This window comes from Salminus brasiliensis, chromosome 6, assembly GCF_030463535.1.
Source record: "Salminus brasiliensis chromosome 6, fSalBra1.hap2, whole genome shotgun sequence".
In the NCBI taxonomy this organism is placed as follows: domain Eukaryota; kingdom Metazoa; phylum Chordata; class Actinopteri; order Characiformes; family Bryconidae; genus Salminus; species Salminus brasiliensis.
The window spans coordinates 32434182-32449105 of NC_132883.1; the positions used below are offsets into that span (position 1 = coordinate 32434182).

The window sequence follows — 14924 nt, forward strand, 5'->3', positions numbered from 1 at the left end:
CAGCATTTGATTGCAACATTTTTAAATGCAGTCAATGCAGTGTTTTTAAAATGTATGTATGTATGTATATATATATATATTTTAATTTTGGGAATACAGCAATTTTGAATTCTTGGTAATGTATTTTGATCTCCCTTAATGCTGTTGTCTTCTTAGCTTTTTTTGTAAATGTTGTGATGTAATTCAACAGACCACTGTACTCTTATGCATGGAAGCTGGTAATTAAATACACACTTTGAAAAGTTAAATATTCATGTTAGTAGATCCAGTGTTGAGCAAAGGTTATAAATAAGGTTTTATTTTAAAGAGTTACAACAAGCAAATTGCACCAATTCGGCAAAATGGCCCTTTTAACTTTTCTTCACTCAATGCATGAATGCAGTCATCCTTCCATTCGCATTAAATAATTTTATTTGCTCTCTCTCTACTGAATGTGTCCATTCATTCAAGACAAAAAAGGTTCATTTAGTACAAAATTCAGTTCTGTCAAAAGATGTGATAAAATGCTATACAATTCGAAGTTAATTCTAAATTACTTTTATTACAAATATTTACAGTAGCTCATCTTATAAAGAAATTGAAATCAAGTTGTTTTCCAGCCCTGGTCCAGGAGAACCTCTTGTCCGGCTGGTTTTCTGTTCTAACACACCAGTGCCTACTTCAGAATTACTTGATATTTTGCTTAGTTTAAGCAAAATAGCTATTAATTGCAGCAGTAGAAAAATTTTGATGTGTAGAGGTAGGGAGGAACAATTGCCTTATACTGACATCATTTCATTCTGCCAACATCATTCTAACTGTAAGTATTAACAAATTTGAAATGTACTAATGTTTTTGCCTACAAAAGCTTGCATGATACCACTTTTGGACTGCAGGACCAAAGCACAAATAAATACATTTCGTGCTTAGTATTAGTGTAAATGAAATGTTATTATTTATAATCAGTACAAGGCCAACAGAAATAAGTTCTAAACAAAGGCATAGAAACATATGCAACATATTGTACACTTCCAGTACACTTTAGACAAACCCAAACCAACCGTGATTCACTTACCAAAACTTTATTCCTTGGTATGGCTTCACTTTCCTTTACTACCCTGTCAGTCTGATTTTGGCATTATTATTTTGCAGGTGCTAATGACAAGTAACTTGTTTCTTTGTAAAAGTTTGTGCACGAAAGTTCATTTATTTAAATCTAACCTCTTTTACATTTCAGTTTGCTGCCCACAGACTGGGGGTGGTTGTTGTTGGGCTGACAGAATCCTGGTAGACTCGTTTGGGACTTTGGCCATTGCCCGGTGAGTGAATGATGGTGGGACTGTTAGGTGAAGATGAAGGGGATGATGATGGTGAAGAAGAAGTGCAATAGGAAGAGGACTCTTTTAGCTCTAGCCACTTTTCCCCAAGGGCCTTTGCAAAGTGGTCATCCACAGATACACTGATTGAGAGCTGCTTGGCAGATCCTTTTTGGTAGTTCACTCCAAGACTTCTCTGGAAATGCTCCTCAACGTGATCATAACTGTGGTGTGCAATAACTACACAAAGGGAACCAACATAAAACCACAATAAGAATGGACATAAAGATTTAATAGGGTTTGGTAGTATGTTTATGTAGTAGATAAATGATTCAGCAAAAAGGGTCATTAATGAAAAGAGATGTTATCAAAGAAAGAATTGTCTCAAATGACCAAAGATTGTTTGTTTATTTTTTGTATAACATACCAGTGGAATGACCATAACTGTCTTCTTCCCTACATGTGGACTTTGATGATGAGATACAGGTGATCACAGAGGGACGAACCTGCAAGTCATAGAAAGGGTCAAGATATACTTATATATTCCATACTTTTTTATTATTTGATAACCATATGAACTATAGGGAACACTACATTGAATGTACTATGCTTAAGAGAACACCTGAAGAAAATTGTTTATAATATGTTGGAAGAGGATCTTAAAGGCATGCCTACAGCGAAAAACCCCATGACTTTAGTCTTTAGTCGGAGATCCAGCCTGCTACTTTAGTCCTGATGCCATGAACAGGTTAAAAACGGTTATGGTGTGTTCGGACTTGTTGACTACATTCCTCCACCCTTTGCTCACATTTCTCCCTGAATCCGGCTGGATTGCATATCTGTGACAGGCAGAGGCCTGTCTGAACCCTCAGGAGTACTCTGTTGGGAATATGGTATGCCTGCTCACATTCTGCTGCATCTCATATATAATGGAGACTGTGCTTCTGAAATGTGGTAAAACATACTACTGTGTGTTTACTCTATATTTAGTTTATGGTAAAGTGTAGGTAAAAGATAAAAAAAGAAAATTATAGAAAACTATTTAGTAATTAATCAGTTAGTGATTTGATAATCAAAGTCTTGTCTCTGAGTTGATTTATTATATCCAATTTTGCTACATTGTACTGACCTTTTATTTGCCAATATGGCAAATGAATGGTCATAAACAATCACCTGTATGTGTCTGACTGAAGTTATTTTATTCTTGTCTTCCATCTTTTCTGGCTCCTTATGGGGTTTCTTGATGAGAGCAAGAGGTTCATCTGTAACTAGTGTGGAGTAGACTGGACTGGGGATGAGGTGAGTAGGGCTGGCTTTGGGGCTCCAGGTGGATGTAGGACTTTCAGGCATGCTTAAAGTTGATGGTCTCCTGGTGGTGTTGGCCAGACTCTTTCTCAAGGCTTTTTCTCTCCTGTTAAAAGACATCCATGACTGATAGGAATCCCAGTACTGTCTACCAGTAACCAATATTGCCAATATTGACATAGCATTTTGATATTATTTAGTGTATTAAGGTTTGTTGAAAGAGTCAAAATCTAATATTCAATTTACATTTGAATACTCAATATACTTGAATAGAGATTTCTGACAGTGGATTTACCTCTCCTCAAGTGTCCACCCTCTTTCCGAACTGTGCTTCTGTTTGCGTCGATGAGCAGGGATCACTTGGACTCTGTCAGTGATGTGGCGATACCTGTCTTCACTCCTTAAGTTGGGCTGACCTAGCAGACAAAAGAAATGTCTTGCACATTTTACAAAAGTGGAACACAGCATAGCAATTAAAAGAGCAAAGACTGTATGATTTAATTGTGGGAAAATGTTGGGCTGCACCTCCGTTAAATGTAAACTCCGTTAAGCAGCAGAACAAGATCAACTTGCTCTATGACTTTTACTGTGGAACACAGCTGATTCACCGCTAACGGTAATTGTCATTTCAGTACAAAACAAAAAGGCAGCCCTTGTGGCACACTAAAAACACTAATTACTGTTTGAAAACAAATTGACATTCATTATTCATTGTTGTTTATTTGCCTTGGTGGCCAAGAATTATAAAAATATGTCTTGTGCTATTCCACAGACTAGGGGTTAGAAACTGAGGGCATTAGCCAAGCACAGTTTGACAATTTCTCTGCTCTGAAACAAAAACTACAGTTGAAACAAGTGTTCAAGCAGGAATCTGGCCTTACAACGGCTGGAGATGAACACCCTGCCATTTGTGCCACCCTGCCATTTGTGCTACACATTTACTCAATACAATGAAAATGACAGAGCAGATTTCAAAAAGAAAATTAACAAGACAATTTTATCAATAATGTGGTATTATTGTTACTTCAAGCTGTGTGTCAGTGTATAAAACACAAAGTCATACACTGAGCTAGGTAAGTTTTTGTTTAACAGGTTTTACTCATTTCCTGTGTCAGAAAGGAATGCCAGTACATGTTAGCAAAGCTCTGATTTAATTGATTGGATCTAAGTATTTATTCTCTATAAACCCTCTCACTTTTGAAAAAGAAATATATTATACATAACTTCATGAATATTATACATCAGATTACTTTTTTTCTGGTCGATATCAAACATATTTTAAACTTGTCACACAAATGAGTAGTGCAGGTCAATTAAACTTAATTAACAATTAAACTAATGCAAAATTAGTTTTAGTAAGACATCTTAATTTCTATGATAATCTTTAGGTAGCACCACAAATGATGGTTAAATCAAGAAACACAATGACTGCCGAAGTGGTTTAAATAATGAGTACACAATAATATACATACTCTCCCTCATACATATAAATATCCACATAAAGCTAAAGCTGTGTAGCATTACAGTTTGGCATGGTCTAGCAGAAAACAGTGGACGAGGTATAAACCACACCTTACATCTTAAGTGTTTTTTGTGCCTGAGGGAGGGTTATTTTTTTTGAGAGCTCAGACAAAAGTGGGCACTTCTTAGGGTTCCATTACCCCTTAATTACTAGTTGACAGTTAACAAACCAATTTACTATCAGTGTATCCACTCCCATTTTGATGAAGCATACACAAAATGAAAATGCATGAGGGTAATCAAGGCAAGCAGTGATAAAATGCTTTTACAAAATATTCATAAACACCACATATAAACAATCAGAGCAAATTGCCCTCTCCTACACCATAAGATACAAACAATTTATTTGAAGCTCTTCAATGTCACAATTTCATTCTTTGCCTTTTCCCCCTCATGATTTATTTTTGTGACTAATAAAAAGTGTTTTCTTGTCTTTTCTTCTCTTGTGATAATGTCTTGTTCCATATTTGTTAGCCTGGTTTTTGGTGCTCTATTTTTTGAGTTGTGGAAAGGCGTTATACACATTCATATTGTGATGATGATTATTATTAGTAGAAGTAGTAGTAGTATGAGGGTAGACCATCTAGTCTACCCATGCTACCGCTGTCTGCACTTTCTGTTGTGCTTTCCTCAACTAATGCAGCAATTAACTAATTATAAAATATTTGTCAGACAGTCTTGGAAACATGGAAATTGTTAATCTAACATATTTTCAAACTAAAGACACAAGTTATTAAGTCCACAAGAGCAAAATCATAATTACCCTCCAGGATGTACACTTTAAAGCCGCTGCTCATCCGAGTAATGTATTGGAAATTAGTAACTGCCATAACTCTAGATCCGTTCTTTCAAGTAGTTCTGGGCCCTTGGCAAATGCTGGCAAGTTAATTCTATCTGGGCTCAGTAAAATGTGAGGCTCAGAATTACTCTACACTGTGTCCTCTATCACACCTCCACTCCTGTGCTCTGTGTCATTCAAGAACATCTACCTCTGGGTTCCTATTGGCTGTTTCAAGTACAGCCTCCCTTTCCCGGTTTTCCTGCTTTTTGTCTGCTTCTATTTCCATGATGTTAGTACCTTTAGAGGAGAAAAGTAAGGATACGCCCCCTGGCACTCACACAACTTGCAGCGGCTGAGTTCTGTTAAGGTTGGGCATGTTGTGAGAGTGTTAATATGTATACCACTAGACTACTCTTCAATTTGTGTTAGCACCTGTTTACAGCCCCTCCTTTGGGTCTAACCTAAAATCTTGCTTGACTGCATTTCTTAAGAGTGCTTAGCTTACTTGAGCTGCAGACATTCTGCCAGCTTGCCCATACATGTAGCTTCATGCAAGTTCCCTAACTTCTAGCAGTAGGCATTTTTCACCTTTTGATGAACAGAAGGTACTTAAACACTGAATGATTTCTATGGTCTGTGTGAGTGATCCTGTCTGAGCATGCTGAAACAGCTGACCACAATTAATTTAGAAAAAGGGGAACACTTTGTGGGATAATTATACCCTGCAGTTAAAATCAAAAGGAAAATATCTTGTTTCATATATACATAATTATATTTATGTATTTACATAAATTGCTTAGTATGCCACCTACTGTAAATATTTGCCCAACCCATTGTCATTGTTGACTTTTCAGTTCCTTTTTCTGTAGTGATTTAGCAGTAGCTTCATAGCAATAAAATGAAAATTAATTAACTGGTAGATGCTTTTGTTCTCTGTATACAAAGGAAAGTAGCCTGAAACCTTGGATTTCATAAAAAAAAGACCCCTTGAGGTGAAAGTCTGACAGAAACAGGTAAAGGAAAACCTTTAGACCCCTGAATGCAGCATAACACAGGAGGAGAAGGCTAAACTGTTCAGTACTCATTTGTTTAATCATTTGTCCACAGATTATACACACAATAAACTTACTGTCACAATGCTATTAATAATATTATTAATAATATAATATTTTAATATTATTATTAATAAATATGAATAATATTTAGATGCACTGGTTACATATGAAATTAGAGGAATAAAATAGATAATGATTCTCAATGTAAATAGAACGCACCTGTAAAACAGAGTGATACATATGTGGTTAAAAGTGCCAGTTCTATTATAGTCATGTGGGGAAAAAAATGTTAAGACACCCCATAAAACCCTTTGTCCTTTAAACATATGGACATTTGCCTTATCATTTTAACAATATTAAGACATGGAGGCAGTTACCCACACCAATGAAATGTTTTTTACAAAGAAGAGTTTGTAAAATGTAATTGATAGAAATGCAATTTTCATGTGACGTTAGGACACCCTATGCCCTAGTAGCTGGTATTTCGCTCCTTGGTTAAAATAACTTAAGTCAGATGTTGCCTAAAGATGTCCTACTCCATGCAGAATTCTGTCTGCTGAGTGATGTTTCAGCTTTAGTTTTGAGACCGATAGGCTCAATGTCCTCAAACGCCTTCTGATGAATAAGGAATTCCTAGTGGATTCTATGTTGGAGAGTTTTCCAGGCCATACAGCAGAAAAGCCTAAACCATTACACTTTCATGCTTCATAGTTGATATGGGTTCTTGTGCGCAAATGTTGTCTGATTTACGCAAAACGTCTTCTATAACTGTGTCCAAATAATTAAACAATGGATTAAATTGGTGTTCTAAATACGTGTTCTAAATTCTTTTTGACAACAAGGGTTTTCTCCTTGCATACCTCCTATAAAAATCAAATCCACCATCTGAAAGAGACACTTTATGATCACTTTATGATGGCAGATTATGTACTTTGACTTGTGGCTACCTGTAGATCCCATGATGACATTTTAAGACTTCTTTACACATTTTGTGGTCTGCTGTTGGACTCAACTTGCTAGGATGGCCAGACCTAGCCATGTTGGCAGTTATTACACTATTCAATTATTTTGCGGACAGTAGAACAGCTGTGTTCTGAGATTAGAAAGCTCTTTGTACCCATCCATAGTAATAGCACTCATTTTACCAACCAATAGCAAACCAAACTAAATATCTGATGTAAATAAGAAAGGCTCCATCACAATCCATGATGTTCTTCTAATCATCTGCAGCTAGTGGTTCCTAACCTTTTCCTCACAGAAAAATAGTATGTCAAAAGACATTTCAGATTTATGTGTCTTTTTATATTACCATCTCCATCTCCAAATATTGTTTAAAGTAAGATCAAATGTCCATATGTCTAAGTGTTTAGTTTTTTTAATGGGGTGTTCTAACTTCTTATTTAACTTCAATCAACAGACTTCAATCTCTCTTGCCCTCTTATTCAGTCATTATGAGTCTTTAGTTTTCCGATTAAATGCTCCTGCAAAACGATGAAAATTACTCTTTTTTATCATATAAATCAATAATAAAGGACATGGCAACATGTCGTCTGTATGTAACATTAGCATATTTTACCTTTTCAGGTCGTTTGTACAAAGTGATGATACAGATGCACATATTTATAGATTTAAAGAAATCTCTAAATTATCAGCAGTGGAATATAGGGTAAGGACTAGGCCAATTTAATTATTTAGCTGAATTTCATCAAGTCCATATGGAACAGTAGATAAGTTAAAATAATTTGCTGGAATTGTCTCCTTTTCTCTCTTGCCCTCTCATTCAATCATTATGAGTTTTGCGATTAAATGCTCCTGCAAAAACGATCAAAATGATCTAACACCTATAAACTATATTTCTTTCAATACTGGAAGGAGGGCTTTCTCTTATAAAGCTCCCCCAACTCCAGAAAAATCTTCATGCCTTTGTTCAGGACAGACACACTTTTAGTGTTCAAATTTAGATTAAAAACATTTTTTTTTTTTTGCTAAAGCTTTTGGATAATCCATGAGTGTATTGTCCCGTTTTCCTTGCTGATGTAGCTTGTTTTCATACCAACACTGGTCAGTACTGCTGTCTTAATTTTCTCTTTTCTTTTCTCTCCTCCATGTGAGATGCCCCCTGCTGTCTACTTGCTGCTGACACGTGTCCATTTGTGGTTGGCTGTTGTTCCTACCCATTAGATCCTGTCCCGCTGTGACCCTCCCCCCTCTTGTGTTTTTCCCTCCTTTCTGTTTTCTTAGTGTATTGAGATGCCCTGTTCTAACTATTCCAATCCCAGTATCGCCAGTATGGCTCTCCACTACCTTGCTGCCCGCTGTCCTGCTCTGGGTCCTCGCATTGATTAATCCTCACCTCAATGCATGGCTGTGCTTGTGACTGTTTACCTGCATGTTTTTATATTTCATTATTTTATTTTGAACGTAATAAATTTGACAAGATGTTAGTCAAAGTTAGCCAAATCAATGTGCTGTACTAAGTTAATCAAACTTTTTTAACAATGTAATATAATGGCAAAAATTAAATTACATAACTGTAAATCACTGGTCTGTTTAGTGTAGCACTGTACAACCCTGCTGGTACACTGAAAAATGGCATGAATGTGTTCTTTTATTAGCTATATATGTAATTCAAAGCAGAATTGTAAAGCTCCTGAGGCAAGCATGGTCCTGGACATTGGGGCTAAGCCTCAGATGTTTAAAATGCATACCTCTGCCCCTGGTCAAGTCAAGGCATACTTAAAACCATGTTGTGTGAGTTGTAGGAGGAGACAAGGGTTTCTGTATTATGCTAGTGAGGGTCTTTGTCCATATTTGGTGGCAGATTTAGCACAAATGTGGATGTTTTAATTGTCACATAACATTTTAAATTACGTCATATGTCAAATATTTGAAGCTTAAATGAAAAAAACTGATCTTGGCTGATGTTATGTGATATTGGTTTATTTTATAGAGGATACAAGCTATCCTGAGGAACTGTAAATCATCTTCTAATAACCAAAGGTGTTCCATAAGGTGCATTTCAGACTTAGTTTTATTCAGTTTTAATGAATGAAACAGATTTTACATATGCTTATGGGAAGTTTAAAAGCTGTCTGAAACCTTGCCCAAAATAGGTCCTGTAAACTGAAACTTTTAGATATCTTGCCTTCATTTGGATGTCACTACTTTTTGTGAACTTAAGTGATTAATGTTTTAGACTGCATAGTATGACTTGGATCCTTGACATGGGAAATAGTTACAACATGAGACATAACACAGGTGCACAGTTACATGGTTAGCATACTAGTCATGTAACATGGTGTGCTACACCAATATATTGCACCACAGGTATTGTATTGTACAGGTATTATACAAAGCTTCTATTTTAAAAGCCCTGTATACCATTATTTTCAGGTTATTAATGGTCAATAATTGTAGATTGCTGGAATACATATTACTGTAAAGTGAGCTTAAAGGGCACAGTTCTCTAAAAACTAGATTAAAATCAGTTTGGCATCAATAAATGAAAATGTATTTAATATTAATTATATAATATGAATTATATTATTTCATTTAATAGACATACAAATTGATTGTTCATATTTTCAATGTACAATTTGTACAAAATTATAGAAAATCAACATTTTATTTTCTAAGTTTAGTGCAGAAAAGTTCACAAAATTAAAATGCAAGTAACTCAACTGATGATTAATTTTAATAATTAAAGTACTCCCCTTAACACTCACACATTACCTTAAATGTCCAGAAACAATCCATTTACAGTTCAATCAAAATAATAATAAATAACCAATTGAAAAGTAGGTTTGTGAGCCAAATTAACAAACTTTCAGCTTTCAACAAGAACAATCAGCACAACTAATATAACAAGAGATTCTCCAAATTCAACACAAAATGCTACTTTTAATGACTACTGCAGTACACATCAAATATTTGGACATAACTGCATCCCCCATACACACAACTTGTGATTTAAAGGCTTTTAAAATCTATAACCTTTACAAATTAACGTAAAATATATTATAAAACATAAAATTATAATAAATTACACCAGTGACCCAAAGCTTGTAGATGTCATGATCCACACGGTCTGACAATGAGAAGGGAACACTCGCAGGAGACCAAAGCGAGACGTTTATTGCAAACAATAAACAGCAAAACAAAAAGGCAAAGCAGCAAACGTTACGTGGAAAAGGGGTGAACAAAAACACAACCGTGACAACCAAGAGTGGGCAAAACAAAAGTGCACACCTGGGGCTGGCGAGGCACAGGGGCTAAGCTAGCTGCCGGGGCAGAGCCTGAACTAACAGGCAGTGCCTGGGGAAACTCCAGATAAATTAAAGGGCTGCGCTCGCCAGGCGCTCTGAACGTGACTGGAGTGCGTGAGGGATTACCCGCCAAATCCAAAAGACTGAGCCGGTCCAGTAGTGGGGATCGCTACCTTGAATATCGTGCGTACGAGTAGCTCGCTACCTGAGCTCCTGACCACGAGTACGCTCCGTGAATGAAGCGAGATAAGATTACTAACCTGAAGTAGCCCCCAACGGACCCTAAGGTTCAATCCGTCTCGCTGGTTATCATAATACGCTAAGCTAGCTACGGCTGGGAGAGTCCACTCGATCCAGAGGGACACTCAAACTCGACCGGTGAATACTGAGTACAATAGGTTCGCTGAATACCCTGAGTGCATTGGTTGCACTGTGTGCAATTCTCAGCAACCGGCAGCTGACACTAGCCCTCCTTAAATACGCCAGCCACAGGTGTAACTTATTACTGAAAACAATAAACGGACACATGACGCAAACACAACCTAGAACCAAGATGGAGACGATGAGTGTCAAAGTAAGAGTCCGTTTCAACATAAAAGTTCATAACATAACATGACTGTGACGTGAGTGTTCATGATCGCCTGCGGGCGTGACACTAGACCATTAATGACAAATATTTCAACACTTTTCAGTTGGATTTAGGAGGGTGGGTCAATTCAACAGCCATTAAACTGCAAATAGTGTGGAATCTTTGCATCACTCATCAATCAAGGCTTTGGTGAATATACAGTCATGACCACAAATATTGGTTCCAGAACTCCAGAAATGGGCTGGACAGAATTTCTAAATGGTAAGAAATAACTGGATTTTAGTCAAGTGATGCTTTGTTCATTTGCAATTGTGGCAAGTAACATGTGCTGACAATATAGAAATGATGAGACTTAAATGGAGTTTAAATGGAGAACAGTTGACTGTGTACCACATTAAGCATGGAAAAAAGAAAAAAGCAAAGAATTCCATCTTCAGAGAACATAATGTTCCTGTGTCCACACTTCAACATCAGAAGTCAAGGCAAGGCAGGGCAAGTCAAGTGTTTCTGTATAGCACCTTTTATTCAAAATGGCAATTCAAAATGCTTTACATAAACACAGAAAAATACAACCACAAAAAGAATAATAAAGCATTAAAAAACATTTTAAAAACTGGACATGGATGGAAGAGAAAAAATGAAGAGAACTAGGATTGTTCAAAAGGTAACTAAAGAACCACAATTAGTTTCAACAAATTTAAGCTGAGCTGCAAGGTTCAACAGTGCCAACTTACACTACCTATCGCCATCTGAATGAAATGAGATGCTATATAAGGCGAACTAGGAGGACCCAACTGTTGACACAAAGACAAAAAAGATCTAAGGAAGCCACAATCCATCTGGGAGTGAACAGAGTGAAATTAGGTCTTCAAAGAAAAGAACATGGTCCCCACAGTCAAACAATTTAGAGGGTCAATAATGTTGTTTTGCTGCTTCTGTCACTAGATGTCTTGACTGTGTGCATGGCATTATGTTATCTAAAGTACTATCAAAGAATTCTGGAGTGCACTGTAGGGCTCAGTATGAGAAAGTTGGGTCCCTGTTAAAGGTTGTTGGTCTTCCAGCATCACAATGACCTACAGCCTGATGACCTACATTTCTAGAGGTGTGAGGAATGATATCAGGTTTGATATCTTTCTCTGCTTCTGTGTATTGTACTAAAGCAAACAAAAGAAATAAACAAGTTAATACCAAATCATTTGTAATTGCAACAATGTTTTAGGAGAAGAGAGACATTTTCTAAAAGAAAAGAAACAAAATATATGTCCTATTCTACACTGTGGCGTGATTAAAAACAGCCAACAATCAATAAAACGACAGCTATTGCTTGGCAAATATTAACCATTCAAAATCACTTCTTTGTAAAACAGAGTGAGATTGTGCCTGGAGCCATCATTGCAGGAACCTAAAAGTGGGAGCAGCTGCTGAGATGAGAGTGAGGCTAAAAACTACCCATACACGTCAGAGATCACACCTTTTGCTGAGCAGATAGAAGCTAAAACGTTAGCTAAGACGTTCAAAAACGCCCCATAATCACTAATATAAAACAGCGATTTAATTACTCACTTTATCTAAGTTTTAAAACATTTTGAAACATGCACAGCTTCTGGCCAGCAGAGAGAAACACTAAAGGTTTTAAAGGTGCACGTATTTGTCACTGTACAGTGTACAGCGAAATGTGTCCTCCGCATTTAACCCATCTGGTAGTGAACACACTCACACACACACATGTGTTAGGGGCAGTGAGTACACACACACACCCAGAGCGGTGGGCAGCCAACTCCAGCGCCCGGGGAGCAGAGAGGGTAAAGGGCCTTGCTCAAGGGCCCAACAGTGGCAGCTTGCCGAGCCCGGGAATCGAACCCAGTAGTACACTAGTACACACATGCACCATGATGCAGGAGACTTGTCTCAGATTAGAGAACAAACTTAAGCCACAATTACATATTTGTAATGGCCTAGCAACTAAAGACTTATTAACTGATTTTATTTTTTTTATATTTGGCTGCCAATTATTATTAAATACACTATAGTAAAATTTTTTGTAAAAATGTTCCAGACCCAGATTTAGTATAATCGTTTACCCTTTCCCTCAAAAAGCAAACATTACAAGAGTAAATGACTGATCTGGCCACTTGTCCTAATGCCTAATGCCTAATGCCAAAGTTTTTAAACATCCATCTGAAGTTTATTACAGACCCTCTGTTGAAACCCTGGTTGAAACTCAGGTTCTATGAACATCATATTAACATCATATTAAAATAAACATGGCTGCCATCACCCAATCAGATTTCAACAGCTATTTGAGTGTTAAAATTATAGGTAAACAGATCAACGTGTTTCTGACTTGTGTGTTATATTATAGGTAAACAGATCAACGTGTTTCTGACTTGTGTGTTATATGTGTGATTTGTGCAATGCAAATGCAAATGTTTTTGATTGCCATTTGGCTTTTTGGTAGTTGTTGAATTTCACTCTTTTGATTGTATTGACTTCATGTTTGTGCAGATGTTTATTTTAAAATGGGCAGAAATTTACTTACTGCACAAATTGCTGATTAATGAACCAACTTGACTGCCAATTAGCTAAATATGTTGTTGTAAAATGAATTAAAATTAACAAGGGTGATTATTTAAAATGATAATTTTATGATTTGTTAAAACTGATATCGGAGTCAGTTAGTGGCAATTGCTGATTTGATTTACCAATTTCATAGAGTTGATTGTCAATTATTTAATTGTTTTTTTATGAAATTACTTCTCGTTTACATTGTGCATAGTTAATGACTGTTCTTCCCTCCCCCCACAACAACCATTTTCTAATGTGTTGAAACTGACTTTGGGGACAGTTAAATAGGGTGACAAGTCTTTATGCATACATTTAAGTTGTAGTTTACAAGAGACTTTAGACATTTGAGTAGCGCCCCTCCGTGGCCAATGCATGTCATACTTCAAATGATTTTGCTCAACAAGCCTGTGAAATACTGGGAGAATATAGTCTGGTTAAATGAGATCAAAATGTAACTCTTTGGATGCCATAATACACACCATACCAACAGTATGGTTTGGAGGTGGAAACATGGTCTGGGGCTGTTTTTTAGCATGCGGCACTGGCACGCTTTATATAATTGAAGGATGAATGGACAAATGTACTGAGACATTCCTGATAAAAAGATGAAGATGAAATAAGAGTGGACATTTTAGCAAGACAATGATCCCAAACACACAGCCAAGGAAACTTTTAATTGGTTTCAGAGAAGGAAAATAAGGCTGCTAGATTGGCCCATGCAATCACCTGACCTGAATCCAATGAAAAATCTATGAATTTAAAGGTAAAGGTAAAGGCAAAGGTGCACGTATTTGTCACTGTACACTGTACAGCGAAATGTGTCTCACAGAACCTTGAGGATTTAAAGAGTGTTTGCGTGGAAGAACGGGCCAAAATCACACCTAAGCAATGCACTTAACTACTTTCTCCATACAGGAGGCACCTTAAAGCTGACATACCCAACAAAGGCTTTTGTATGAAGTATATAATAAAAACAGAGGAAAAATGTATAGAATTTCAAGCAAAACTCACCCTCAACTTAATATATGATTGCACACCCCATCAGAACTCTCCACCATATTTGACTGTAGGTACTGTGTTCTTTTCTTTCTGTTTTTTTTTTTTTCATTCCATTTTTGGACAGTAGAATCATGTGCTTTACCAAAAAGCTCTTTCTTGGTCTCATCTATCCTCATCTAGATGTTTTCCCAGAAGGATTTTAGCTTACTCACATACATTTTGGCAAGCTGCAGTCTAGCTTTTTTATGTCTCTGTGTCAGCAGTGGGGTCCTCCTGGGTCTCCTGACAGGGCATTTCATTTCAATTAAACATTGACGGATAGTTCACGCTGACGCTGATGCGCCCTGAGCCTGCAGAACAGCTTGAGTTTCTTTGGAACTTGATTGGGGCTGCTTATCCACCATCCAGCCTATCCTGCGTGGCAACCTTTCATCATTTTTTAAAATCTCTTCACGTCCTGGGAGATTAGCCACAGTGCAATGGGTTGTAAACTTCTTAATTTTTGTTGCACATCATAGACAAAGAAACATCAAAATCTCTGGAGCT

General features: G+C 36.9%; 1 protein-coding gene across 1 annotated transcript; it reads right to left on the reverse strand.

Moving 5' to 3' along the window:
- Positions 1-282: 282 nt before the first annotated feature.
- On the reverse strand, positions 283-9475 carry vgll4l (vestigial like 4 like). Its single transcript, XM_072682052.1, has 5 exons — positions 4885-9475; positions 2896-3016; positions 2469-2706; positions 1723-1801; positions 283-1535 (listed from the first exon to the last, which is right to left on the reverse strand). Exons 1-5 carry the CDS (start codon positions 4949-4951, stop codon positions 1213-1215), a joined length of 828 nt encoding a protein of 275 aa, XP_072538153.1. The 5' UTR covers positions 4952-9475; the 3' UTR covers positions 283-1212.
- Between the last annotated feature and the right edge of the window lie 5449 nt (positions 9476-14924).

Coding starts and splice junctions, on each gene's coding strand:
- vgll4l (XM_072682052.1), bottom strand. CDS start 4,951: ATGGCAGTTACTAATTTCCAATACATTACTCGGATGAGCAGCGGCTTT. Junction 3,017..4,884: donor TAAAGTGTACATCCTGGAGG/GTAATTATGATT, acceptor TTTGTCTGCTAG/GTCAGCCCAACTTAAGGAGT. Junction 1,536..1,722: donor CAGTTATGGTCATTCCACTG/GTATGTTATACA, acceptor CCCTTTGTGTAG/TTATTGCACACCACAGTTAT.